Source organism: Cucurbita pepo, chromosome LG03 (genome assembly GCF_002806865.2).
Source record: "Cucurbita pepo subsp. pepo cultivar mu-cu-16 chromosome LG03, ASM280686v2, whole genome shotgun sequence".
Lineage (NCBI taxonomy): Eukaryota > Viridiplantae > Streptophyta > Magnoliopsida > Cucurbitales > Cucurbitaceae > Cucurbita > Cucurbita pepo.
In genome coordinates this window covers 3,026,345-3,053,542 of record NC_036640.1, presented here as the reverse complement: position 1 = coordinate 3,053,542, position 27,198 = coordinate 3,026,345, and the positions used below count along the sequence as shown (strand labels likewise).

Here is a 27,198-nt window from a genome sequence, read left to right as displayed (position 1 = left end):
TTTTTTTTTTTTTTTTTGTGGAAATGTGTAGCTGCAAGCTACAGCATTGTAATTCTGTGTAGTTTCCATTTTAAGCTTATTAAGTTACTGTGATTTTGTCTTTTGAGGACATTGTTTGCAAGTACGTTATCTCTGCATTCTTGCTATTTTGTTTTTTTGTTCAATTTAGTATCAAATTGTTCCAGTAATCATATTAATGTGGTTCCTTTCTAGATTTATTTTTCAAATTCTTTTGATAATTGTGCAATCTTGGAAGGGCGGGTTGCAGTAGAGTTAATCCTTCTTGTTTTTTTACAAATGCCAACGAAGGTAGCTAATCTCTTGGAAAGTAAAGTTCAAAACTATCTTTGGGCTAAAATTGGTGCTGAAGAAGGGTACCACCTCACAAGTTGGAAATTTCTCTTTAGAACAAAGACAAAGGAGGTCTCTGTCCCGAAAACTTGAAGAAAAGGAACATTGCTTTTGCAGCTAAGTGGAATTGGAATTTTCCCTGTTGAAAACTTGCTAGGGAGATTAATAGTGGATGACAAAATATGCAGTTGAGCTTTTCAAAATAAAATGTGAGGTTGATAGTCATGGATGGTTACCAAAGAAAGCATCAGTAAAAGAAGCCCATGGCACTTCATAAGCAAATGCAGACAACCCATTGAAAAATATCTTAATTTCAAGGTTGGAGATGGGAGCAATGTGAAATTTTCGGGAGACATATAGCTGTGGGGGAAACTTTCTTGAGGAGAGATTATCAAGAATCTACCATGAGACACGAAATTGTCTAAGATTAGAGACTGCTGGAAGGAAGAGAGCTTTCCTCACCAATCACTAATGTATCCCTAATAACATCCGTATCAGATGCCTTTGTGCTATTCACCACTGATGCTCTAACACATCTATATGCATGTAGGATAACTGCACAGGGGTTCAAATGTTACTTGTTTGTGATAGTTATCATCATACCTGTAGATTATGTTATCAGATGCATTCCAATTTAAGTATGTAAACTTTAACCAATCAAATTGTTTTATTTTTTGCTCAAGGTGATTTTGAGTATTGTCTAAGCATGTAACGGGAGGGTTGGAGGATGGACTTTTCTTTGTGCATTATTAAAATTAAATCAGTGAGTGTTTGTTGAACTTGTGATTTGTGCATGTTTTATGGTTAAAATTCCAAGTGATAATGATTTTGAAGGGATAGGAATACAATTCAGATGAGATTTCAATTGCTACCATGTAGATCTGCTTTTTAGACTTCATTATCTCTCTCTCTTTGCATTTTTAGTGTACAATTATTTCACCGCTGCCTGAAAAAAAAAAATTGGATTATTATTTTATGTAATGCATCCGCTTCAAAGCTTCTTACACAAATCAAGTTATTTTGCGTGTGGACGGGGTAGTAAAGTGGCTTCAACAATTTGTTGTTGTAGCTGACATTATCAGCTAGTTTGTGACTACTTTACAGTGTTAACTACATTGTTGTATGTTTTCAACATTCATTTTTATAAACTTGAGCAAGTATTTTACTGCTGGAGTATAGTAGGAACCCTGTTTATTTTATTGCTTTCAAGCCTTTTTGAGTGTATCTTGTCATTCTTGAAAAATATTTTCTCTCCTGATGATTATGCATCTTATGCATTTAGGAATGCGTACAATATGGTGCTGCATAAATTTGGGGAAAAACTTTACTCTGGACTTGTGACCACAATGACATTTCATCTGAAAGAAATATCTAAAGGAATTGAAGCAGCTCAAGGAGAACTTTTTTTGGTAGAATTGAACAGGAAATGGGCAGACCACAACAAGGCTTTGCAAATGATCCGCGACATATTGATGTACATGGATAGAACTTTCATCCCAAGCACTCACAAAACTCCAGTTCATGAACTTGGTTTGAATCTATGGAGGGATGTTGTCATCCACTCTATCAAAACCCAGAGTAGACTCCGAGATACTCTTCTTGAACTTGTGCATATGGAAAGGAGTGGTGAAGTTATAAACAGGGGTTTAATGAGGAACATTGTAAAGATGCTTATGGATTTAGGCTCTTCTGTTTACCAAGAAGACTTTGAAAAGCATTTTCTTGATGTCTCTGCAGATTTTTATCGTCTCGAGTCTCAGCAATTTATTGAGTCTTGTGACTGTGGGGATTATCTGAAAAAGGCTGAGAGACGCTTGAATGAAGAAATAGAAAGAGTATCCCATTACTTAGATGCTAGAAGTGAACCTAAGATAACCAGTGTGGTGGAAAAAGAGATGATAGAAAGTCACATGCAAAGATTAGTCCATATGGAAAACTCAGGCTTAGTAAATATGTTTGTTGATGATAAATATGAAGATTTGGGCAGAATGTATAACTTGTTTCGTCGTGTACCAAGTGGACTCTCTATAGTAAGGGATGTCATGACATCTTACATCCGTGATACAGGTAAGCAGCTGGTGACAGATCCTGATAGGATAAAAGATCCTGTGGATTATGTGCAGCGACTCCTTGATTTGAAGGATAAATATGACAAGGTTATCAGCTTGGCATTCAACAACGACAAGACGTTCCAAAACGCCTTGAATTCCTCATTTGAATATTTTATCAACTTGAATGCTCGATCTCCAGAATTTATATCCTTGTTTGTAGATGACAAGCTACGTAGAGGATTGAGAGGAGTCAGTGAAGAGGATATAGAAATTGTGCTAGACAAGGTTATGATGCTTTTTCGTTACCTTCAAGAGAAAGATGTATTCGAGAAATATTACAAGCAACATTTGGCCAAGAGGCTTCTGTCCGGAAAAACTGTCTCTGATGACGCTGAAAGAAGTTTAATTGTTAAGCTCAAAACAGAGTGTGGGTACCAATTTACCTCAAAGTTGGAGGGTATGTTCACTGATATGAAGACATCCCAGGATACAATGCAGGGTTTCTATTCAAGATTTGGTGCTGAGCTAGGAGAAGGTCCCACACTAGTTGTGCAAGTTCTCACTACAGGTTCGTGGCCTACTCAGGCCAGCACAACTTGCAACCTTCCTCCAGAAATTCTTGGGATATGTGAAAAATTTAAAAGCTACTACCTTGGGACACATACTGGCCGAAGGTTATCTTGGCAAACGAATATGGGGTCAGCCGATCTGAAAGCAACTTTTGGTAAGGGCCAGAAGCATGAGTTGAATGTTTCGACGTACCAAATGTGCGTGCTAATGCTGTTCAACAATGCTGATCGGTNAACATACCAAATGTGCGTGCTAATGCTGTTCAACAATGCTGATCGGTTGAATTATAGAGACATCGAGCAAGCCACAGAGATTCCAGCAGTAGACTTGAAAAGATGTCTACAGTCGTTAGCCTGTGTGAAAGGACGGAATGTCCTCCGGAAGGAGCCGATGAGCAAGGACATTGCTGAAGATGATGCATTTTTCTTCAACGACAAATTCACGAGCAAGTTGTACAAGGTGAAGATCGGTACCGTGGTTGCACAAAGAGAGTCCGAGCCAGAAAACCAGGAAACTCGGCAGAGGGTAGAGGAAGACCGGAAACCACAGATTGAGGCAGCGATAGTCAGAATAATGAAGGCGAGGCGGGTATTGGATCACAATAACATCGTCGCAGAAGTCACGAAGCAGCTGCAGTCAAGGTTCCTTCCCAACCCCGTTGTGATTAAAAAACGAATTGAATCTCTTATTGAGAGGGAGTTTTTGGAGAGGGACAAAGAAGATAGAAAATTGTACCGTTATCTTGCGTGAACTTGAAGAAGCATCTACGATTGCCCTTAATGTGTCCAAAACTTTATACTACGGGCTCATTGTTATAACTTTGATGAGTTGCAATATTACCATTGAATTGCTGCAGGCTTGGGTTGGTTAGATGAAATGTCATCTCTCTATTGCCCACCTCTTTCCCTTTACGCTCTTGATCTTTTGGCTTCTTGTTGCTGATTATGCTTCTACTGGTTCCACTAGGATATGAAATCCATGGTGAAAGGTAGCTTCAGAAGGTTTAAAGGCGATACTCCACAAGGAAGGTCTGAGAAAGCAGACGACTTGTACATTGTATTTTCTTGGATTTATAGTGAACTCGTCCAAATTATGAATGATTAGATTGCCTGCCACTTAGCTTCACTTTTGGTGCAACCTCTATTATTTGGAACCTTGACTCTACAAGGTGATGCCTATCAATGGGAGTAGAGATGTCCCTCATTTAGAGATTCCCTCTATGGAACTTGTGGGGATCAAATTTTTTTTCATTTATTATTATTTTCTTAAAATAGTTATTTTAAAAATTTTCATCTTTTAATATAATCTTTTTAAAAAAATTATAAGAAAATCCAAATAATCTATCAATATGACTTTTAAAAATTTTAATGTTAAGCGAGAGAGTTGAAGATTTGAGTGGGAAGGTCGGAGAATATAAAAGATTGGAGAATATAAACTTTTGTCTTCGATCTCGTTTATCTTAAAGACTTTTGTCTTCGGTCTCGTTTATCTTAGAGAGAAAAATGTTTTTCACTCCCTCCCTTGTTACACCTATTCTTGAAAAAATGTTTCCTCACCATCTCTTATTACATTATTACATCTATTTTTAGGGCCGCTCCTTCCATGCATCTAGTTCTTGTTCTTAGGTGTAAGAACTATCAAAATCATTGCTAAATCACAAATTTGAAAAAAACCCATTTGAAAGGAGGAAACGCTAGCGGATATGGAGATTGAAACAATCGCAGAAGAAGAGAATGAAGGATCTGATTCTGAAGGTGAGTTAATGGCTGCTTTGATGCAGAAAATAACCCATTTGAACATACAATTTATCAAAATGTAATGATCGAAAGTTTTGTGAGAAAAAGGGAAAAAAAAAAATCTAAACTTGATTGGTTTCCAAAACTAAACTCGTGCCGGCCCTAATTTAAGATACTATGCTGGCCGCCATTTTCTCTCTTCTTCTCCCCGCCCTCTGTTTCTCTCTCTAAGCAAGAGTTTACAGCGGAGGGACAGAGAAAGGGTATCCCAACTCTGAATCACCGCATCAATGTCTGCTAAATGGCGAGCTCTGCAGCATCGTCACCGCTATACTTACAGTGCAATTGTTTTCCCTCACTCATATATCGATTCTCTCAATTCCTTCCAATCCCAACACCAATCCTCTTCAAAATTCTTCACTGAATTACTCGAACTTGTATCCTTGAACTCCGTTTACGCTCAAGTAAACCACGCCAAGAAAGTCGCTTCCGCATTCTCCGAGTTATTAACCAATGGAGACGAGGATTCGGTGTCCAGAGCTGCGCGGTTTTACTTGGAGGTTTTGTTCTGTGAGAATTCCCAGCCTTTGCATCGAACCCTTGTCTCCACTTTGGCCAAAAGCCGTAAATTCCAGGATTCATTGGGCGAATGTTTCAGGAATCTCTGCGAGGAGCATAGTGGTATGCAACAAGGTGGAGATAAGCGGTTCTGTGTGTCGAGGGTGGCTTTATCGGTAATGGGAATGCCCAAATTGGGATATTTAGTGGATGTTATTAGAGATTGCGCCATTTTGGTTTCTCGGGATATTGTTTCTAGCTTGGACTCTGTGGTTAAGGAAACCAATGATTTGGCTAGGCCTTCTCCAATCGTCATTGAACAGTGTCAAGAGGCTTTGTCTTGCTTGTATTACTTACTCCAGCGATTTCCCTCCAAGTTCCTGGAAGATTCAAGTGTAATGGGGATGATTGTAAGTACTATTTTAAGCATTCTAAAATCCTTAGCTTTTTCAAGGGATTGTTATGTGTCTGCTGGGGTGAGTTTCTGTGCTTCTTTGCAAGTTTGTCTCAACTCGGAAGAACTTGGGGTGCTCATCTTCTATGGAATTTTTGAACAAACTAACCACATTTCATGTTTGAAGTACGAGAATGAATTTAGGAATGCTGTTGCGAAGGTTCCTTATCAAGCGAATGTCTGCGCTGAAATTCAAACTTTTTCAATGTTGAGTAGACTCTGCTTGATCAGGGGGATTCTGACAGCAATTCCAAGGCCTGTGCTCAACATACCATTTTCTATGATAGAAGGAGATTTGAATGGCCATCCAGGTTGTCCATATAGCGGTAACTCTGTCAAAACGATACTCTATGATGCCATTTTGCCTGAGCTATGTAACTACTGTGAAAATCCTACCGACAGCCATTTTAACTTTCATTCATTGACTGTGCTGCAGATTTGTTTGCAACAAATAAAAACCTCCTTAGTTAGTAATCTTACTGATACATCCTGTAGTTATGATCCACTCCCTGAGGAGATGGGAAGTCGAATACTAAGAATTATGTGGACTAACTTGGAAGATCCTTTGAGTCAAACTGTTAAACAAGTGCATCTCATTTTTGATCTATTTTTAGAGATTCAATCGTCACTATGCTGGTCAGAGGGTAGCGAGAAAACGAAGTCGTACTTGCGAAAAATTGCTTTTGATCTTCTTCATTTGGGTTCTCGCTGTAAAGGAAGATATGTTCCTTTAGCTTCTTTGACCAAGAGGTTGGGTGCAAAGGCATTGTTAGATATGAGTCCTTCTCTGCTATCTGATACTGTACAAGCATACATTGATGATGATGTGTGCTGTGCTGCCACTTCTTTTCTGAAGTGTTTCCTTGAGCACCTGCGGGATGAGTGCTGGAGTAGTGATGGTATTGAAGGTGGGTATGCACTTTACAGAGGCCGTTGCTTGCCACCCGTTCTTCGTGGACTTGGTTCTGGGATATCAAAGCTTCGATCAAATTTAAACACTTATGCTCTTCCAGTATTGTTTGAAATTGACATAGATAGTATATTTCCTATGCTTGCGTTTATCTCAGTCTGGCCTAGCGCGTGTGACAATGGAGTTCTCTATCCTGGTAATAATGAAGGTAGTATGGAACTGAGAGTTGAACAGAAAGTTGCCATTTTTATTTCATTGTTCAAAGTATCTCGTTCACTTGCTTTAATTGAAGGAGACATTGATTGGCTAGAAAAACGTAGCTTAGAACAGCGATTTTCCCATGAAATAGAATATTTTGGTTGTCATGCTCTTGTTTTCATCAAGGGAGTAAAGGTCGAAATCCTTGTTGAGTGGCTTGTATTAGCGTTGACACACGTTGACGAGTCACTACGTGTGGATGCTGCAGAATTTATTTTCTTAAATCCTAAAACTTCTAGTCTTCCATCTCATTTAGAACTTACTTTGTTGAAGAAAGCAATACCATTGAACATGAGGTGTTCCTCTACAGCTTTCCAGATGAAATGGACTAGCTTGTTTAGAAAGTTTTTTTCTCGAGTACGAACAGCTTTGGAGAGACAATTCAAGCAGGGTAGTTGGATACCACGTGCTTCTTCTAATCGTGAAAACTATCTGTCAAATGGAAATGAGCAAACTATAGCTGGTCGAGCGGATGATCTTTTTCGTTTTATGAAGTGGTTGAGTTGCTTTCTGTTTTTCTCCTGTTATCCTTCTGCACCCTATAGGAGAAAAATTATGGCGATGGATCTATTTCTAGTAATGCTTAATGTTTGGTCAGTTGTTCCTTCAAAAGAAAAGTCTTGTGATACTCTTCTCCTTCCCTATAACGAAGGAATTACTTTACCTGATTCAGTTCTTTTGTTAGTTGGATCAATAATTGATAGTTGGGATAGTCTGAGAGAAAGTTCTTTCCGTATATTGCTTCACTTTCCAACTCCACTTCCTGGCATTTCTAGTGAACATATGGTGGGAGAAGTAATCACATGGGCGAAAAAGTTAGTTTGCAGCTCCCGTGTCCGAGAAAGTGACGCTGGAGCACTAACATTAAGGCTCGTATTCAGAAAGTATGTTTTGGATTTAGGCTGGATAGTCAGAGCTTCAGGTGATGTTGTTTGCTTAGATTCCGATTCCGTGCATAAATTACCAAATGTGGGTGCGGAGATATTCAGATCAAACCATCCAGTGGCAGAGTATTTGAAATCCTTAATTGATTGGTTGAATATCTCTGTAACTGAGGGAGAGAGGAATCTCGCTGAAGGCTGCAAAAACAGCTTTGTTCATGGTGTGTTGCTCGCTTTGCGCTATACTTTTGAAGAGTTGGATTGGAGTTCAGATATCGTGCTCTCTAGTCTCTCAGAGATAAGAAGTCTACTGGAAAAGCTTTTGGAGCTTGTGATGCGAATAACTTCCCTGGCACTCGGCGTGGTTTCAGCAGATGCCTGGTACCTTCCGGAGGACATGGACGACATGGACGATGATGATGCCTTTCTGTTGGATGTTCCAGATGAGGCTGATGCATCCACGTCGTTGTCAGAACTGGAAGATAATAAGGAAAAAACTACAGTAAATTCAAGAACATCAGAACAGATTGTGATGGTTGGCTGTTGGCTTGCCATGAAAGAGGTACTTTACCTTTTGATTGTCTCCAATTCATTCATTTGATTGTCTCCCTTATCTCTCTCTGCTGGCCATTTGCAGGTTAGTCTTCTTTTAGGAACAATCACAAGGAAAGTGCCTTTGCCTGCTGCTTCTGATTCAGTTGAATCTGATCCAAATGCTTCCATTATATTAAAACACGATGAAGTACTCGATTTGAGACAACTTAAAGTGATTGGAGACCACTTTTTGGAAGTTCTTTTGAAAATGAAACACAATGGTGCGATCGATAAGACAAGGGCCGGATTTACTGCTCTTTGCAACCGTTTACTTTGTTCAAATGACCAAAGGTATGTTTTTTTGTTTTCATAGTTTTTGCATGAGTTGAAGCTTTTCTCATTCTATATTTTCGTTCTTCTGCTATGCTAGAGCATCCATGCATTTGCTTGATTGAATAACACTTAAATTTTGTATGCTGTTATGAATATCATCAAATCCTATCATGGAAATTTTTGCAAACGTTTATGAGAGGACATTAAACCTTTCTCCTTTCAAAGAAATATAAATTCTCTAACTTATCCCATCTTTCTAGACTTTGTAAGTTAACAGAATCCTGGATGGATCAGCTAATGGAAAGAATGGCCGCAAATGGTCAGACAGTCGACGATTTATTGAGGAGAAGCGCTGGTATTCCAGCTGCCTTTATTGCTCTATTTCTAGCAGAGCCAGAAGGTTCCCCTAAGAAGCTTCTACCAAGAGCTCTCAAGTGGCTCATAGATGTTGCTGAGAGGTTGTTGCAGAATCCGATTGATTCGGACTGTAAAAACAGAAACTTCTCCGAGTTACCATCCGCAGAGTTAGGCCAAGACACAGAGTCTGTGTTGCCCCATGAGACTTATGCAAGTGAAAAAACCTCTAAAATTCGAGATGAAGGCGTCATTCCAACAGTTCATGCATTCAATGTCCTTAGAGCCTCTTTCAATGATGCCAACCTAGCAACTGATACTTCTGGTTTCTCTGCTCAGGCTATAATTGTTTCTATTCGCGCATTCTCTTCTTCTTACTGGGAGGTGCGTAATAGTGCTTGCTTGGCATACACTGCTTTAGTTCGGCGGATGGTAGGATTTCTCAATGTTCACAAACGAGAATCAGCTCGTCGAGCTTTAACTGGACTTGAATTTTTTCACAGGTATGATATCTTTGATTTCAGATTTTAACTGATAATTTTTAGTTGAATTTTTTCACAGGCACTTTCCTTGTGATTTTAACTTGAATTTTGTTCGGGTTCTTATTTGATGGGGATATTATATCCATTCACAACTTAATGAAGTTTTATTGCCAACAGGTATCCAGCATTGCATCGATTTCTATTGGATGAACTGAAAGTGGCTACTGATTCTCTTGATGATGGCTGTTCTGGAAATGCAGAATCCAATCTAGCAAAAGTTGTGCACCCAAGCTTGTGTCCTGTGTTAATTCTTCTATCCAGGCTTAAGCCTTCTACAATTGTAAGTGAAGCTGGGGATGACCTGGATCCATTTCTCTTCATGCCGTTCATCAGGAAGTGCTCGTCTCAAAGCAATCTACGAATTCGTGTTCTTGCATCGAGAGCATTAACAGGCCTGGTTTCCAATGAGAACTTACCATCAGTCATCCTCAATATAGCATCTGGGTTGCCTGTTGATGACAACACAATCATGGCTCCCGAATTGAGCACAGTCTTAGATGTGACTGCAACGACTCAACGTTCTTCGTATAATAAGATCCATGGAATCTTGTTGCAGTTGATTTCTCTTTTGGATACAAATTGTAGAAATCTAGCAGATATTTCGAAGAAAATCCAGATTCTTAATGACTTGGTCGAGGTCCTTGGACATTGCTCTTGGATGGCTAAGCGTAGACATTGCTNCGTTCTTATTTGATGGGGATATTATATCCGTTCACAACTTAATGAAGTTTTATTGCCACCAGGTATCCAGCATTGCATCGATTTCTATTGGATGAACTGAAAGTGGCTACTGATTCTCTTGATGATGGCCGTTCTGGAAATGCAGAATCCAATCTAGCAAAAGTTGTGCACCCAAGCTTGTGTCCTGTGTTAATTCTTCTATCCAGGCTTAAGCCTTCTACAATTGTAAGTGAAGCTGGGGATGACCTGGATCCATTTCTCTTCATGCCGTTCATCAGGAAGTGCTCGTCTCAAAGCAATCTACGAATTCGTGTTCTTGCATCGAGAGCATTAACAGGCCTGGTTTCCAATGAGAACTTACCATCAGTCATCCTCAATATAGCATCTGGGTTGCCTGTTGATGACAACACAATCATGGCTCCCGAATTGAGCACAGTCTTAGATGTGACTGCAACGACTCAACGTTCTTCGTATAATAAGATCCATGGAATCTTGTTGCAGTTGATTTCTCTTTTGGATACAAATTGTAGAAATCTAGCAGATATTTCGAAGAAAATCCAGATTCTTAATGACTTGGTCGAGGTCCTTGGACATTGCTCTTGGATGGCTAAGCGTAGACATTGCTCTTGCCCAATTCTTGGTACGTCTTTCTTACGAGTCCTTGGGCACATGCTGAGTATTGTTAGAACATGCCCAAGAAGCAAAAGTTTGTATATCATCCGCAACCTGCTTCTGGATCTATCTACTGAGTGCTTAGACATGGAAACCTACCACAAACTGTCATTTTATGATCCAACATTGGCAGAACTTCGGCAACAAGCAGCTATTTGCTACTTCAATTGTGTGCTTCAACCATTTGATGAAGAAGATTATGCAGCTATTCAGAAGTCACAAAGATCTGAGTCTGATGAAGATGTGCCAGCCACTCTAATAAATTATCCTTTTCGACAACTTCAAGAAAGACTAATCCGCTCGTTACAAGATCCATGCTATGAAGTTCGACTTTCGACGTTGAAATGGCTGTTTAAATTTCTGAAATCAACAGAATATTCTGATGGGTTCAATGACTTGAGTAGTCATGAGATTAGGACTGTTGATCAGTGGACTAAAACCAACCTCCAAGCCTTGCTTACAGAGCTTTTGTCATTGGAGAAGAATTACAGATGCCTATACTACATTTTAAAGAATCTTTTCGCTTGGAATATGTCTCAGTTTCAGAAGTTTGGCAATGTGGAATGCACTGAAGAGGTAGTTTATATTGGTAAGATGGACTGTGGTTCTGTTCTGCAGTTTTGGGATAAGTTGATTTCCTTGTATAAGCATACGAAACATGCGAAAACTCGGGAAACTACCCTTCGCTGCATGGGAACGTGCATAAAACGCTGCGCGGTGCTGTATTCTGCCTCCATTGTTTCTGATGCCATGATGGGAGAGTCTCCAAAAGATAGAACATCAAATAACTTGGAGGAATTCCAGTCCTGTATTACCCTATTCACTGACCTGATAAGGCAACATAGTGCTGCATCAGAGCCAGTAAATATGCGCACGGCCGCTGCAGATTCTATTATAGCCTCAGGTTTGCTAGAACAAGCTGAAATCTTTGGTGATTATATGTTTGATAACCAAATCCCTCAGGAGACTTCGAACTCCCATTTTGAACAGAGAGATTATGTGAATATGTATGCTCATCAAATCCTTAATATATGGTCTACCTGTATTATGCTTTTGGAGGATGAAGACGACGAGATTCGGAAAAGCCTCGCAGCTGACGTCCAGAAGTGTTTTAGCTCGGAAAGAACTACGACAAGCTCCGATGCTCGGACCCAAGTGGAGCAAGTTATTGGATCAAGTTTTGAGTACCTGTCATCTATATTCGGCCATTGGGTTCGGTACTTCGATTACCTTGCAAACTGGGTATTGAACACAGCAAATTATGCCGCATCGCCAGCCGACCCAGTTAGAAGAGTGTTCGACAAGGAAATCGATAATCATCACGAAGAGAAGTTATTGATCAGTCAGACCTGTTGTTTACATTTGGAAAAGCTTTCAAGATCTAAACTAGTTGCTTTATGGGACACCCAATGGTTCATAAACTATTTGGTTGGGTTGAGAAAGAGATTTTTCCATCAGCTGATAAAATTTTCAAATGATCATATGAGCAAACATGGTGGATTTGATTGGATAGGTGGTGCAGGCAACCACAAAGATGCATTTCTTCCACTTTATGGAAATTTGCTTGGCTTCTATTCCATTTCAAACTGTATGATAAATGGCAAAACCCAGATTATTACGAAGCCTCTCGACACCGAGGTCGTCGAAATCGGTAAGATTATTAACCCGTTTCTTAGGAACCCTCTGATATCTAACCTGTATTTGTTAGTGATTAGAATACACAAAGAAGCCATAGATGTTAATAGAGATCACAAGATCCCAGAACTTGAACATGAGGGAATCTGGGAAGGTTTTGATCCATATTTTCTTCTCAGATAAGTTTGTGTTAGAATACTGTTCTTGTAATGTGTTATCACGGGTGGTAATTGTTTTTGTTGTTCTGTTCTTCAAATGGGTAATGAGAACAAGATTGATTACAAAAAGCAGTGAAGGAAACGTTTGTGTTCATGTTTATATACAATAATTGTGATATACAGGGAAGAACTTAGCAGGAACAGGGAAAAAGAAAGAAGGAAGGGTGTACATGGATTTGAGTGTTGAAGAAACTGATTCTATTCAATTTGTTTCTGCACCAAATCAACTGATCTGTTGTTATTCTTGACATTTTAAGAACTCTTCCTACCAACTTCATATCCACTTTACTCAAGAAACACAAATCTCCTCCTCCTCCTCCTTTCTTCTGCAGTTTCTTCAGTATGCAATTTCCACTTCTCATAATTTCCTTCACCTTCTTTTCTTTCTGCAACACCAAAAATCTGTTGAGTAATGAGAAGAATTTAGTTAAATCTAAGTATAAAAAGAACTAACCTTTTGGAGATCTGTTTGAATCTCGGTTAGAAGTTGCTTATCGGCTGGGTTTTGGAGTTTGACTTGGAACTTTTTTGAGCGTTTTGTGGTGTTGCTGTGATCTTTATCTGCTCGAATGAACTGCCATATTACTCTTATTGATTCTTGCAATATCTCTACAAGTATATCACTTGTGATTGCTTCGTAACCGTCCTCTTTCCCTTTTCTTGCCTTCCTTTTATCCCTCGTTTTATCCCTCGTTTTATCCTCTACCAAGAAACGAAACCAAATTATATGAATGGAAGCTTGAGAAAGCTTTCGGGTGTGTCTTGTAATTCAAAAAAGATGAGATTTTGAGCGTAGTTACCTCTAATGACTGGAACTTGAAGAAGATTACGAGCAACGAAACGATTCTTGACGTAATTTTGGAGTCTGGGGCCTTGGAAAGCTTCATTCTCTAAGAATCTTTGCAAGAGAACTTGGAACTGTTGGAAGTCATCAGCAACTTGATTGTAATGGTGAAGTCGTGTATGAGGTTGAGATTCCCACAAATCCAAAGCCTTTTCATATTGCCATTGAATGAACTCCCAAGAGAGACACATTTGGCCAACATATACCATCTCCAAATCACAATGAACTTCTCTTATGAACTTCATTGGGTCCACTTGACATTTCTTTTGTCTGTACAGCCTTAGGTTGTGCGAGAGAAGAGACGTGATTGATGATGGCCATGAAGATTTTCTGTCGCTACAAAATGACTCTAGTGGGTCCTTTGATTGCAAAACCCCTATCATTTTCACACAAATATTAGGAAAAAAAGACTCGATCAGATACAAAACTAGTCTTATTTTACTTTCATTTAACGAATATAAATCTCTCTTAAAGCTACGGCATCCCACCAATCCTAGCATCGACTTTGCTAGTTGCCTTTGCTATCAAATCAATATATATATATGTGGCGATGAGGAAGAAGGAACTCACCCATTGCATACATCTTCTGGAAATTCAAGATATCCAATTTCCTCGTGCGCTCTCTGTAAGCTTTGTAGAATTTGTGAAGCTCCTCCATTAAATCTCCATATTCAGACCTCTCATCTATCTTCCATGCCCTCAATTCTCCCATTACCTTCGGTGACTCTGATTCTTCATAGATGGTGGCCAGCCCTCTGCCTCTCCCTTTCTTCATTTCCATTTTCAGTTCTTCATCTTCCCACTCCTCCGAATCTTCTCTGTTTTCATTCCCCTCCTCCCGCGACTTCTCCGATTCTTCGTTTATCTCCTCCTCTGGTTCGTACCCGCCGGTTTCCAATTCCAAATCCAAATCGGAGGGAAACCCACCTCCGACATCCACGCCGGTGTCTGAATAGGAACTCCGAAGAATCTCATTGTCTTCTTCTTCTTCACTCTGTTTCTCTGAAATTTGCTCTTCTCCCTTTACATTGGTCTCTGTTATTTCTCCGTCCCCAACGGCTTCAAATTTCAAAATTTTCCCGGAAAAATCCTCTGTTCCATCAGCGAAGCAATCTGTAACTTCAGATTCCAAAACCTTTCCAGAAACTTCTCGAACAGAAAAATTCCCATTTCCCAAACCCACGTGTTTCGAACAAGAATTCAAAACCTCCACCGTAAAGCTCGGAACTTTAGCTTCTTCCACAAAGTGGCTGGTACTCTTCTCCGGCGAAAACTCGTATCTGTTACTCAGTGAAGATGAACAGCCACTGGAATCCAGTTTGTGAGAACCAAAATTTCCTTGATTCGATTTGCTAAATTCCTCAAACGTTTGGAACCGGAAATTAAAAACAAACTCATCCGTTTCCTTCTCTTCTAAACTCTCAGGCACTCCGCCGCCGCCATCGGCCTCCTCCTCCTCCAGTGGCCGTGAATGATCATCATCATCAGAAGTTTCCAAGATTTTCTCCCCATGAAAAGACCTAAAAGAATTGGAGAACCCCACGATTAAAAAACAGAAAAAGAAAGATGAAAAAAATAAAGAAAAGAAAACCCACCTGAAGAGGAAGGTAAAAAGGGAGAGAAACAGAGGAGAGAAAAAAATAAAAAGAGTGAAAGAATTAAAAGACAGCATAATAAAAAGTGGTTTGGTTGGAGTAAGTTTTATGCAGTCGGAGGAATGGGATTCTGAGAATTCGTTATACTAATAATGGTTTGGTTTGGTTTGGTTGAAGCCTCTGTATTGCCCTCTTCTTCCTTTCTCCCACCATCTTCAACCAACAATGTTTATAAACCCGGTTTTTCTTCTTTTTCTTACGACAAAAAATATATATATATATATATATATATATTATTAATATATTTCTTTTTGGAAAGAAAATTAATAATTTAATATCGTTTTTTTTTTTCGAAAAAAATTAAAAAAGAAACAAACAATTTCGTTAACTTTCATAAATTCATAAAAAAAATATATAAGCATCTCGTTTCCATAATTATTTTTTTCAACTATATAGTCAATAATTTTTTTTGCCTTAATATTAATAGATTAATGTAAATGGAAATAAATTCAAATGGGTTTCTAGTACTAATATGAATTTTAAAAAAGATTTTAGTATTATTAATAGGGAGAAATGCAAGAATAAAATGAGTTTTCATTTTTTTTATTTACGATTATGGGTTATTTTTATTTTGACTTTCGTATAATTTTAGAAAAAAAAATTATTATTTCATTATGATTTTAATTCATATTCATACACATAGTATCACATATTATAATACAATTTATTTTTGTTTTGATAAAGTTATAAATGAATTTAGAAAAAAAAAAAAAGAGGTTTATTATAGGTTGAAAAAAAGAAATTATAAGTGGAAATAAATATTAATAAATGGAATTTATTAGGTAGATATTTTAATTTGGTCAAATTTGCGATGATGAGACAAATGAAGCTTCAAAAATTAAAAGAAAATAAATATAATTTTGACCACTTTCAAAAAATATATGCAGAAAAAAAGAATTTTATTGGGTGTTTTTTTGGAAGGGAATCGACGGCCATACACGTTCTAAATTTCATCAAAAGTGGGCCCATTACAACATCAACGGACACGATATTTTAGTTTTTGACAATGGATATTATTCTAAATTATTATTATTTTAATAAAACAAAGCTCCAAAATTCCTTTATTTTCATCGAAACATGGGTGGATTTAAAAGTCAGTCAGTTTTAATTAACATTTTTTCCTCCATTTTAATTTTTTTAATTATTCCATTACTTAATATTTTTAATTCACCCTTATTTTGTTTGTTAATCACGAACGGGAGTGCAGACACTTGGCCCATTCAATTGATATTGGGCCTAACCATTTTGGCCCATTAATTTTGAACACAATTTTAGCCCACTATTATTTCAAGAAATTATTTTTTATTTTAAATTTGAAAAGTGAAGGTAAAGATCCAAAATAAATTAAAATTAAAAATAATATTTTATAAAGGACAAAATCTTTAATGAATAAGGTGAATTGTAAATGAAATATAATGGTTGGTATTGGGTTCCACATGGGCGACACCCAATTTTTCTTGGAACTTACATTAAATACGTCAATTCTTACGCGACAAACATACATTTACCAAACTAATTATTGAAAACTGAAAAGAAAATTTTTATTGTAACATATTAAATTATATTTTTTAATTTGGTCCCACATTTTTAAAACTTTTTTAATTGTCATTATATTATTGTGCTTCAAAAAAACATAGAATTAAATTTTCAAAAAAGAAAAAAAGAATTTTTTTTAAAAAGGGACCATAAATACTTCAATTTGGTAGCTATGGTGGAATGGAAATGAAAAATGTGATATGAATAAATAAAGTTGAAGGGGGTGAAATAAATGGTGGCTTTTGTAATTAAAAGAAAGCCAATGCCCCACAGGGATTGGTAGGTGATAGTATTTACTTCCTACACATGGAAGATGAACAAGGTCACATGGCCCTTCGACTCCGAAACACCCCTACCACTACATTGTATAGCTACCTATGTCCCAATCCCATGGACTTTTGGAACAAACATGCTCCGATCTCTTTTTGCTCTTGTTCTTCTTTGGAAGAACATAAATAATAAGTAGCACATTATTGGGTAGAGATAACGACCACTCGTAACTATAACACTCTCGTGACTTTGTTTTTTTTTTCATTTCATTCAAAATGTCTTGTCCTAATAGACACGTTATGTTTTAGTTATATTATATGACTATATTTGTTATCTACATATTTTTATAGTAATGCATAAACTCTCACAATTTTAATTTAATATTTGCAATATTTTTAATATTCTATCGGCACAGGAGAGGGAGAAAGTGATGGTTATTGGCCTCATAAGTGTTTTTTTTCTTTTTTGGGGGCAAAGACAACTAAAATATCTTGATATTTTGACTTTTTTGCCTTCCAATTATGATATCATATGCTTTTGTTGATGAGATTTGAAACAAATGATTTTTTTTTCTTGATATTATTTGTGGTAACTCTACGCGTCTTCCAAATAGCTATTTTTTCTTACGTAAAAATATCTACAGAGATAAGTAATGTACGTGAATGAATCGAGAGTACATTTAATCTATGAAAGACTAAAGGAAATGAAAGTTATTATATAAACCAACCCGATATACTTTTCTTTGGAATGATTTAAGCCTAAGAAATTTATGGTTAAACATGATCACGTAACAAGGGATATCCGGGCATTGTTGAACTTTTATAAAGGCTTGGAAGAGAGTGAAAAAGAGAGATAAAAAGAAATGATGCAGTGAGGAAGATGACATTGAATGCGACGCGGTTTGGGGAGGCGGAGAGGCGGCATTGGGTTTATAGCCACACCCACAGCCTTGACTCTTTTATGTCTCTCCTCCACCTCTGGTTTGTATTATTATACAACTTTAATGCTGCCCCCTCTTCCCTTTGACTCTTTCTTTTTTCTATCCCTTTCTTCTCTGTGAGCTTAATTTGTCAGCGTCCCCAAAGTTTATCTATTTATACACCCCACCCAACTCCCCATTTCCCCATATTTCTCTGCTTTTTCTACTAACTACGACACAAGCCTTCACTTCAAATGGGTCGCCCTCCTTGCTGTGACAAACAAGGTGTCAAGAAAGGCCCTTGGACTCCTGAGGAAGACATTGTTTTGGTGTCTTACATTCAACAACATGGCCCTGCTAATTGGAGGGCTGTTCCTGCCAACACTGGTAACCGGATATCCTTCTTCTTTTTTACCCCCTTTTACCCTTTTCCAATCTTCTTCTGTTTCTAAATCTTGTTGTTGTTGTTCTAGGGCTGCTTAGATGCAGCAAGAGTTGCAGGCTTAGATGGACCAATTACCTGAGGCCTGGCATTAAGAGGGGTAATTTCACTCACCATGAAGAGAAAATGATTGTTCATCTTCAAGCCCTTCTTGGCAACAGGTAACCAACCAAGTTGAAATATGTTAAAAAAAACAGAGCTTTTGCTTTTGGGTAAATTTATGATGCATTTATTGTGATCATGGCAGATGGGCGGCCATAGCTTCATACCTTCCACAAAGAACAGACAACGACATTAAAAACCATTGGAACACTCATCTCAAGAAGAGCCTCAACAACACCAACCATTACCCATCTCCGACCACCCATCTCTCCGGCGATGCCCTTTTCACCTCTAGAGGCCAATGGGAGAGACGCCTCCAAACCGACATTCAAATGGCCAAACAAGCCCTCTCCGACGCCCTCTCGCCCGAAACTTCCAAACCCCCACCGCCTCCTCTGCCGATGTCCGAGTCCCAAACACCCAATTGCCAAATTCCGACATATGCTTCCAGCGCCGACAACATCGCACGGTGGCTCGAAGAATGGAACAAAAACCCACCGACGAACAGTTCTTGCCGGTCCAGCTCACCGCCGGTGGTGGATTCCGGCGGTGAAAAAATTAGTGGGGCAGGTTCATCGGAATCGATGGATACATTTCTGGGTTTTGATTATTTTGAATCGTCAAATTCGGAGGTGTCGCCGGAGACGAGCGTTTTCCAAGGGGAAAGTGAAATGGATGAAAGTGAAGGATTGTTGGCAATGGAATTGCTGGAGGAATGGCTTCATGGAGATGCTAAAGATTATTACTTCACTGATATTACAGTAGATGAAAAGTTAAAAAAGTATGATAATCTTTTATGAAATTACAAATAAATATTACCATATATTATACCAAATATTTTGTGTATTTTGTAGTTATTAAAGAGTTCCAAACAATGGTTATTAAATATTTTGAATATGGATGAAAATGGCCAATATGATCCTTTAGCCCAATCATTTAGCCTCATACTTCTGACATATTTACCTCTATAATATATATATATATATATCAATGTGTATCATATGCTATAATTATTTCATCTTATTGTTAGCTTTTTGTTACCAACCAAAATAAATTATTGATGGATGGGATTGGAAGCCCTCATTAAGAGTACCATGTGAACTACTTATGCATTTATATTTAAAATATTAAATTGCTCGTAACTGGACGATATATAAGTTACTGAGCTAACTTGAATTTTTTGCCATTAAAACTGCGGGAAGTCAGAGCTTTTGATAATGAAATTCAACTTATTTTCGCATTCTCTATCAAATTTTCAAAGCATGGATCAATGTATTTATGAAATGAAATTAGAAAAACTTGGCGTAACTCGCCCACATGGAACACCGTTTTTTTTTTTCTCTCCTTCTATGTAACTGAGTACGAAACATGCTAGTCAACAAACCATGTTCTTCTTATCTTAAAAAACGAACCAAATGGAAACCAGCTAGCTTAACCCAAGTTAGGATATGAGAATTAATTTCATGACAAAATAATTGAATGGACATATCCAATTACTTCAAAGCCTTGTTCATCTATTATTATATATATATATATATATATATATTCTAACTGGAAACTCTGGATTTGGGTTTGACTTTGGAAGTAAAGAAAAAGTCAACACCGACAAGATTCTTAATCCTAGTCTACAAGGTTGCGTGGAGACTCGCTCCTTTTCAGCTGCCTCTCTCAGTTTCTAGAACACTCTACCACTGTCCTTTCTCATCTTATAACAAGTTTTAAGGATTATTTTTTTTTATTTATTTTTTAATTTCCATTTTAGAAGTTATCTTAGAACTGGTCAACTATTTTCTTTTTATTAATGTTCATAAAGTCAAAGAAAGATATTAAAAGATAGATGGTGATGGATGGATCATCTTTGAACTCGTCAACTTTTTTTTTTATTTAAATTTAAAATATTTAAATAAAATTTATAATTATTATGATTTCTCCACGTCAGCATATTGATTGATGAGCAATTTGAGGCCCAGGGGAAAAAGAATTATATGGGCTTTTCAGCCCAATAAATTGGACTTAATCAGACATTGGGCCTGATCCATGAGAAGAAAACTCCATTTTTTATTCTTCAATTTCTATTATATGTTAACATCATATAACAATTCCTTTAATATCTCTTTTAATATAACATAATAATATTAATAACATAAATTGGTTTTGATTTATCATATTTCTCAAAATTCAAGATAATTCTGTTTTTAATATAAAATAATAATTCATTTTATATTCTTTCAGGAATTTTGAAAAATCGGATAAATAAAAAGGAGAATTATCTTGAAAGAATATAAAAGTATGGAAGTCAGAGATATGGGCTTTAACAAAAATAAAATTAAAATAAAATAAAGGACCACAGCATTATTAAAATGCACCATTTTTATTCCCTATATGTAAATAATTTGTGGTCCTCCTACTCACTTTTTCATTTTATTTATTTATTTATTTATTTTTATTTTTGTTGCTTTGTGTTATCTTTCAAATTCAAATATTACATTCAAAAAACAAAAAAGTTTTCTTTTCATCCACCACTTGGTGCTTTTTTTTTTCTCTCCTTTTTTACCTTTTCCAATATTAAGGTTTATTATAAAATAAATTTTAAAAAAATTGTGTAATAAATGATTAGTGAAAAATACTCGAGATTAAGACATTAATTATAATACGTTTTAAAACAAAAAAGTGAGGGGGAAAAATAAGAAAAAGAAAAGAGAAGATTGCACATAAAACAAAATGATAATGAAATATTATTATAGGTAGAAGTTATATTAGGAATAAAAAAAGGAATTTTGCTTTATAATATCTATTTTTTGATGAAAAAATATGAATTAAATGAAAGGGAAGTGATGTGTGTGTGTTGTAATGACATATTAAAAAGAAATTAATATTTGTATTTATTTTCTCCACACCACATGCTATGCATATATTTTGTTAGCTTTGGTTGGTTTTACAAATTCTCCTTTCTATTTATCATCAATTTTATCACATGATTTTTGTCTATATTATGATACGCCAATTTAGGGTTTCTTTTATTTCCCCCCGTAATAATAATATCTATTATTATTATTAATTGAGAGGACTTAAAGTTTTTTCTTTTAAGACCTTGATTTGATTTATCACCATTCCTTTTCATTTCATACCATTTTTATGCAATTCATATTGGATTCCAATCACATGGAAACTCAAATTATTAGATTCGTGTTTCATGTTCAAAACTTGAAATGTTACAAATGATATCAAAGTAGAAGTTAGTGAATATGTAACACTAAAGTAAATGAGAGATACATGAATGAATCCGAAGCGAAAGATTAATAGAGTTAGGAAGATAAGGAGAAATCCTACACTGAACTGACGTTGCCGTAAACAGGCATCCAACAGTATGCTTTTATAACGTGGCAGTTGACTGGAGAATAACAGGCTGACGAGGATTCCACTTGGACCAAATGGAATATGACACGTGGTGATTTTTGTTTGAATAAGAAAAAGGGGGAAATTACAGGCTGACGAGGATGAATATGAAGACAAAAAGCGACGCTCTCAAATTTTCTCATTTCGAATTATTAAAGAAAATATAAGTAAATAAAAAGCCCACGGCCACTTCATGAGCGTAAAGGCGCATGATTTCTCACTTTCATTTCACATTTGAATTACCTTTAGATTTCGTGTTCTCATTACTTGATTCTTAGCGCTAACTTGTTAGATGACAGGTGGAATAATAAGCTCTCTCGAGTTCAATCGAGTCCCAAATATACTATAAAGAGATTAGGTTGTGACCTCTACACGTGGACCAACATCATCCATGTGAGAATCGAAACATATAAGTGTCATGATGCGATCAAGAAATACGACCCATCGTAATACTGTACTAGATGCTCCCATTTCATACTTTTTTTCATCCTTCTGTCAATTGATATTAAAACACAATATTTTGCAAATTAAAATCAATATTAGGTGACAATGATAAAACTAAACAACCCAAATAAATTGTCCTCTTAAGTGATGTGTAAGATTAGACTCGTGTCGAATCCATGCCTGTCCAATCATGCCACTTTTGAAGCATTTCACGCTTATACTTGGATATATATTTCACATAATCAAATATCAATGATTTTATTTAGGAAAACAAGATTGATTAGACTTAGTTTGTATGTATGAAATTTTGGGAATCTACCTTCATGTTAATCCATTTTGATTTCACCGAAATAACAGTGGATCCACGCTTAGGATTTGAAATACAGGTTTAGCATCACCCATACAATATAGTCACATTGATTATCCTCATACACCAATACGAATCTTTCCCGCATGTTTTGTCCTCCTTCACATGTATCTCACATAAAACGCTTAACCATAAGGGTTACCCAGCATTTATAGAAAGAAGAACGGTCCAAGTTTGAAAGTCCAAAAAAGAGGCACAAATGGGTGAGCATGAGGTAATGAAGAGAAGGGGTTGTGTTGGGTAAGGTTCACAACTTTCTAATCATGGAATTGGAAGGCTTGACTTTCATAATTACTCCAAAACCGATGTTATCTATTTTGGACGCGTATATTAGGAAGAAATTTTGACATCCTTATAAATAATGGTTAGTTCATGTTTTCAACGGATGCGAGATCTAATGTATGGTAGGTAGTGGAAGAGACGGGCACCGTGNGGCATGGGGTATGAAAGCAAAAGGAAAGTACATGAAAACAGCTGTATCCAAAGAAAAAGAGGGTTCCATGGCTTCCGATTTAGTAGCCCTATCAACTTTATTGCACTTCACCAACTTCAGATTTGCTAGCCCTCCCATCTTTTTCATATTTTAAAAACCTTTTTTAAATACATAAATTCCATAATTAATAATAACATCCTCCACCATTTCATTCCTTAATACAAAGAGTTTAAATACTACTTTATGTTTTTAAAATAATAATAATAATGGGGAAAGAGATGATTAATTAGTAGTTAATGACCAAAAAAAGATTAAACAAAGCTTAAAAGTGATCATGCAAATCAAGATTTCTCACTTTCATTTCACATTTGAATTACCTTTAGATTTCATGTTCTCATTACTTGATTCTTAGTGCTAACTCGTTAGATTGTAAGTGGAATAATAAGCTCTCTCGAGTTCAATCGAGTCCCAAATATACTATAAAAAGAGTAGGTTGTGACCTCTACATGTGGAGCGACATCACCCATGTGAGAATCGAAACATAAAGTGTCATGATGCGATCAAGAAATATGACACATCATAACACTGAACATCCTTCTGTAGATTGATATTAAAACACAATATTTTGCAAATTAAAATCAATATTAGGTGACAATGATAAAACTAAACAACCCAAATAAATTGTCCTCTTAAGTGATGTAAGATTAGACTCCTGTCGAATCCATGCCTGTCCAATCATGCAACTTTTGAAGCATTTCACGCTTATACTTGGATAATATTTCACATAATCAAATATCAATGATTTTATTTAGGAAAACAAGATTGATTAGACTTAGTTTGTATATATGAAATTTTGGGAATCTACCTTCATGTTAATCCATTTTGATTTCACCGAAATAATAGTGGATCCACGCTTAGGATTCGAAATACAGGTTTAGCATCACCCATACAACATAGTCACATTGATTATCCTCGTACACCAAAACGCTTAAAACGCTTAACCATAAGGGTTACCCAGCATTTATAGAAAGAAGAACTGTCCAAGTTTGAAAGTCCAAAAAAGAGGCACAAATGGGTGAGCATGAGGTAACGAAGAGAAGGGGTTGTGTTGCGTAAGGTTCACAACTTTCTAATCATGGAATTGGAAGGTTTTAGTCAAGCACCAGTATGCTTTCATAATTAGTTGTCTTTCTTGGACGCATATATTAGAAAGAAGTTTTCACATCCCTATAAAAAATGGTTAGTTAATGTTTTCAACGGATGCGAGATCTAGTGTATGGTAGGTAGTGGAAGAGACGGGCATGGGGTATGAAAGCAAAAGGAAAGTACATGAAAACAGCTGTATCCAAAGAAAAAGAGGGTTCCATGGCTTCCGATTTAGTAGCCCTATCAACTTTATTGCACTTCACCAACTTCAGATTTGCTAGCCCTCCCATCTTTTTCATTTTTTAAAAACCTTTTTTAAATACATAAATTCCATAATTAATAATAACATCCTCCACCATTTCATTCCTTAATACAAAGAATTTAAATACTACTTTTATGTTTTTAAAATAATAATAATAATAGGGAAAGAGATGATTAATTAGTAGTTAATGACCAAAAGATTAAACAAAGCTTAAAAGTGATCATGCAAATCAAGAGACAAGACACTTGAAAGTACAACTCCCATCATCATCCTTATTATTTAAATAATACATAAATAAAATATAGTATCTAAGCTTACCTTAAAAGGGAAGTTTATAATATTAAACAACATTAATCAAAAAAATTAAATAATTTGTTATATAATTTTATGGGATAAAAACCCCAAACGCTAACAAACAACAACAAAGATGGCTACGCCTTTGCTTGTTTGTTTGCTCTTTGAGGAATATTAAAAAGGCGTTCCCACTTTTGCTAATATAACCCTAAGCTTTCATATATTCTCAATTAATCATATAAATTATTCCATAAATTTTTTAAAAAATAAATAAATAAATAAATAAATAAAAAGAAAAGAATACTGTGTTGTTCAAATCCTTGGGATAGTCTGGAATAATTTACAGGAACCAAAACGCTTTCTGCTGCTTTCTCGCAGACACAAGATAAGAACAAATCTCTCTCTCCTCTTCTCTCTCTCTNTAATAGGGAAAGAGATGATTAATTAGTAGTTAATGACCAAAAGATTAAACAAAGCTTAAAAGTGATCATGCAAATCAAGAGACAAGACACTTGAAAGTACAACTCCCATCATCATCCTTATTATTTAAATAATACATAAATAAAATATAGTATCTAAGCTTACCTTAAAAGGGAAGTTTATAATATTAAACAACATTAATCAAAAAAATTAAATAATTTGTTATATAATTTTATGGGATAAAAACCCCAAACGCTAACAAACAACAACAAAGATGGCTACGCCTTTGCTTGTTTGTTTGCTCTTTGAGGAATATTAAAAAGGCGTTCCCACTTTTGCTAATATAACCCTAAGCTTTCATATATTCTCAATTAATCATATAAATTATTCCATAAATTTTTTAAAAAATAAATAAATAAATAAATAAATAAAAAGAAAAGAATACTGTGTTGTTCAAATCCTTGGGATAGTCTGGAATAATTTACAGGAACCAAAACGCTTTCTGCTGCTTTCTCGCAGACACAAGATAAGAACAAATCTCTCTCTCCTCTTCTCTCTCTCTCTAAATCTGATTTAATTAAAATAATAATAATAAAATTGAAGATCAAGAATTGATTTGCTTAATTAGCGATACTAATTGGGATTCCCTGATGATGGGGTTGTTTAATTATTAAAATTTTTGAGATTAGGAGGAGGAAGAAGAAGAAGGGAGAAGATGATTAAGTGGGTAATTGAAGTAATTAGTGGTGGTGATTGATGGGTTTATGATGAACTATGGATATATTTCAATTCCAAGGTGATGTTCTGGTTAATTTAATTGGAAACAGGATGAGAAAATATTGAAATGTAATTAGAAAATGAACTTGAGAAATTAAAAGAGGGCAAAAAAGAACAATAAAAAAAAAAAAGATGCTTACTCTTCTATCTCTGATACTCTCTGCTAACATCCATCCATCCATCAATTTATTCAGATCAAGATGAAGAAGACGACCCATTTGCGGCGGCGTGTGGCTCGTTGCCGCCGTTCATTTTGTCATCGCCGTCGTCGTCGCCGTCGCCACCGCTGCCGTTGGTGTTCTGGGTGCCGTCTTTTTTCCCCAAAGTGTTCTTGTTGTTGTGCATCCAAACTTTGAGAACGCCTCTGTCTACTCCGACGTTGTTGCAGAATTCTTGGATCATATCTTCGTCTCGTTTTTGAATCTTCCAACCCACTTTTTCTGCAAATTCATACATTTTTTCCTTTTGATTTTGAGTGAATTTTGTTCTGAATCGCTTTCTCGAATTGGGGCTTGGAGTCAGAATCGAGTGGTGGAATCCACCGCTGGCGTTTTCCGGCAGTCCGCCGGAAAGGGCAAGAAGCATGTGGGGAGCTGAAGGGTAGTAGGAGGAAGAGATCGGTGGAGGAGAGGCAGAGCTTGGGCTTCGATTTGCTGCAGGTGGCGGTGGGTGGTGACGATGGTGAGGTTGGTACTCAATGATATGGGTTGTCGTCGGGGTGGCGATTGAGTCCTCCGGCTCACGGCGGTGGAAATTCCGGTGGCAGCCGCAAGCAGCGCATTTAAGGGAAGTGGGATCGGAGGCGGTGGCGGTAGAGGAAGGCATGAACTCGCCACAGCCGTCCAAAGCATGGGCACCTAAACTGGCGGCGTGATTCTTGAGGCATTCTTTGTAGACGACAGGCGGTGGGGTGTTATGGTGGCGCTTGAGGACACCGTTGGTGAAAGGGTGAGATTTGGTGGTGGGTTGGATTTTGATGGGTGTGTCGGTGTCTAATTCAGGGGATTTGACAGGTCCTCCGCCGGTGGTAATGGCGGCGACGGCGGTGGAAATCGCAGGAGTCAAGTCCATGTCTGAAACATTTAGTGTAACTCAAAAAAAAAAAAAAAAAAAAAAAAAAAAAAAAAAAAAAAAAAAAAAAAAAAAAAAAAAA

The 27,198-nt window shown here is 36.7% G+C and overlaps 5 protein-coding genes across 10 annotated transcripts; 3 read left to right on the top strand and 2 right to left on the bottom strand.

Annotated features, from left to right (window-relative positions):
* Positions 1-24: 24 nt before the first annotated feature.
* LOC111791377 (cullin-3A-like) lies at positions 25-4,092 on the top strand. Of its 3 annotated transcripts, none has more exons than XM_023672686.1 (2): positions 25-3,157; positions 3,206-4,092. In XM_023672686.1, exons 1-2 carry the CDS (start codon positions 1,647-1,649, stop codon positions 3,720-3,722), a joined length of 2,028 nt encoding a protein of 675 aa, XP_023528454.1. In that variant the 5' UTR covers positions 25-1,646; the 3' UTR covers positions 3,723-4,092. The 3 variants fall into 3 exon arrangements, with proteins under 3 accessions (XP_023528454.1, XP_023528453.1, XP_023528455.1); XM_023672687.1 differs by having other exon boundaries at positions 26-3,167; positions 3,216-4,092; XM_023672685.1 differs by having other exon boundaries at positions 25-4,092.
* A 492-nt stretch (positions 4,093-4,584) lies between these two features.
* On the top strand, positions 4,585-12,832 carry LOC111791376 (thyroid adenoma-associated protein homolog). Of its 2 annotated transcripts, XM_023672683.1 has the most exons (5): positions 4,586-8,331; positions 8,407-8,654; positions 8,897-9,493; positions 9,650-10,206; positions 10,833-12,832. In XM_023672683.1, the coding sequence occupies exons 1-5, from the start codon at positions 4,999-5,001 to the stop codon at positions 12,701-12,703; spliced, it is 6,606 nt and encodes a 2,201-aa protein (XP_023528451.1). In that variant the 5' UTR covers positions 4,586-4,998; the 3' UTR covers positions 12,704-12,832. The 2 variants fall into 2 exon arrangements, with proteins under 2 accessions (XP_023528452.1, XP_023528451.1); XM_023672684.1 differs by lacking the exon at positions 9,650-10,206 and having other exon boundaries at positions 4,585-8,331; positions 10,276-12,832.
* LOC111791379 lies at positions 12,812-15,351 on the bottom strand. 3 transcript variants are annotated; one of them, XM_023672689.1, is made up of 5 exons: positions 15,178-15,346; positions 14,153-15,102; positions 13,539-13,958; positions 13,193-13,440; positions 12,812-13,124 (listed from the first exon to the last, which is right to left on the bottom strand). In XM_023672689.1, the coding sequence occupies exons 1-5, from the start codon at positions 15,252-15,254 to the stop codon at positions 12,870-12,872; spliced, it is 1,950 nt and encodes a 649-aa protein (XP_023528457.1). In that variant the 5' UTR covers positions 15,255-15,346; the 3' UTR covers positions 12,812-12,869. The 3 variants fall into 3 exon arrangements, with proteins under 3 accessions (XP_023528457.1, XP_023528456.1, XP_023528458.1); XM_023672688.1 differs by having other exon boundaries at positions 14,153-15,347; XM_023672690.1 differs by lacking the exon at positions 12,812-13,124 and having other exon boundaries at positions 13,345-13,427; positions 14,153-15,351.
* A 2,559-nt stretch (positions 15,352-17,910) lies between these two features.
* LOC111791245 (myb-related protein 306-like) lies at positions 17,911-19,416 on the top strand. Its single transcript, XM_023672510.1, has 3 exons — positions 17,911-18,349; positions 18,436-18,565; positions 18,652-19,416. Exons 1-3 carry the CDS (start codon positions 18,217-18,219, stop codon positions 19,304-19,306), a joined length of 918 nt encoding a protein of 305 aa, XP_023528278.1. The 5' UTR covers positions 17,911-18,216; the 3' UTR covers positions 19,307-19,416.
* A 6,609-nt stretch (positions 19,417-26,025) lies between these two features.
* On the bottom strand, positions 26,026-27,160 carry LOC111789935 (zinc-finger homeodomain protein 9-like). The gene has a single exon (XM_023670662.1). The coding sequence runs from the start codon at positions 27,114-27,116 to the stop codon at positions 26,241-26,243; it is 876 nt and encodes a 291-aa protein (XP_023526430.1). The 5' UTR covers positions 27,117-27,160; the 3' UTR covers positions 26,026-26,240.
* Positions 27,161-27,198: the final 38 nt, after the last annotated feature.

Bases quoted from the DNA above. Each gene is read 5' to 3' on its own strand.
- LOC111791376 (XM_023672684.1), top strand. From the start codon at position 4,999: ATGTCTGCTAAATGGCGAGCTCTGCAGCATCGTCACCGCTATACTTAC. The intron at 8,655-8,896 runs GTATGTTTTTTT...CCATCTTTCTAG, and splicing joins CTTTGTTCAAATGACCAAAG to ACTTTGTAAGTTAACAGAAT. The intron at 9,494-10,275 runs GTATGATATCTT...TATTGCCACCAG, and splicing joins GGACTTGAATTTTTTCACAG to GTATCCAGCATTGCATCGAT.
- LOC111791379 (XM_023672688.1), bottom strand. From the start codon at position 15,254: ATGCTGTCTTTTAATTCTTTCACTCTTTTTATTTTTTTCTCTCCTCTG. The intron at 13,441-13,538 runs GTAACTACGCTC...GTTTCTTGGTAG, and splicing joins TCAAGTTCCAGTCATTAGAG to AGGATAAAACGAGGGATAAA. The intron at 13,125-13,192 runs GTTAGTTCTTTT...TTGGTGTTGCAG, and splicing joins TTCAAACAGATCTCCAAAAG to AAAGAAAAGAAGGTGAAGGA.
- LOC111791245 (XM_023672510.1), top strand. From the start codon at position 18,217: ATGGGTCGCCCTCCTTGCTGTGACAAACAAGGTGTCAAGAAAGGCCCT. The intron at 18,350-18,435 runs GTAACCGGATAT...TTGTTGTTCTAG, and splicing joins GGCTGTTCCTGCCAACACTG to GGCTGCTTAGATGCAGCAAG. The intron at 18,566-18,651 runs GTAACCAACCAA...TGATCATGGCAG, and splicing joins CAAGCCCTTCTTGGCAACAG to ATGGGCGGCCATAGCTTCAT.
- LOC111789935 (XM_023670662.1), bottom strand. From the start codon at position 27,116: ATGGACTTGACTCCTGCGATTTCCACCGCCGTCGCCGCCATTACCACC.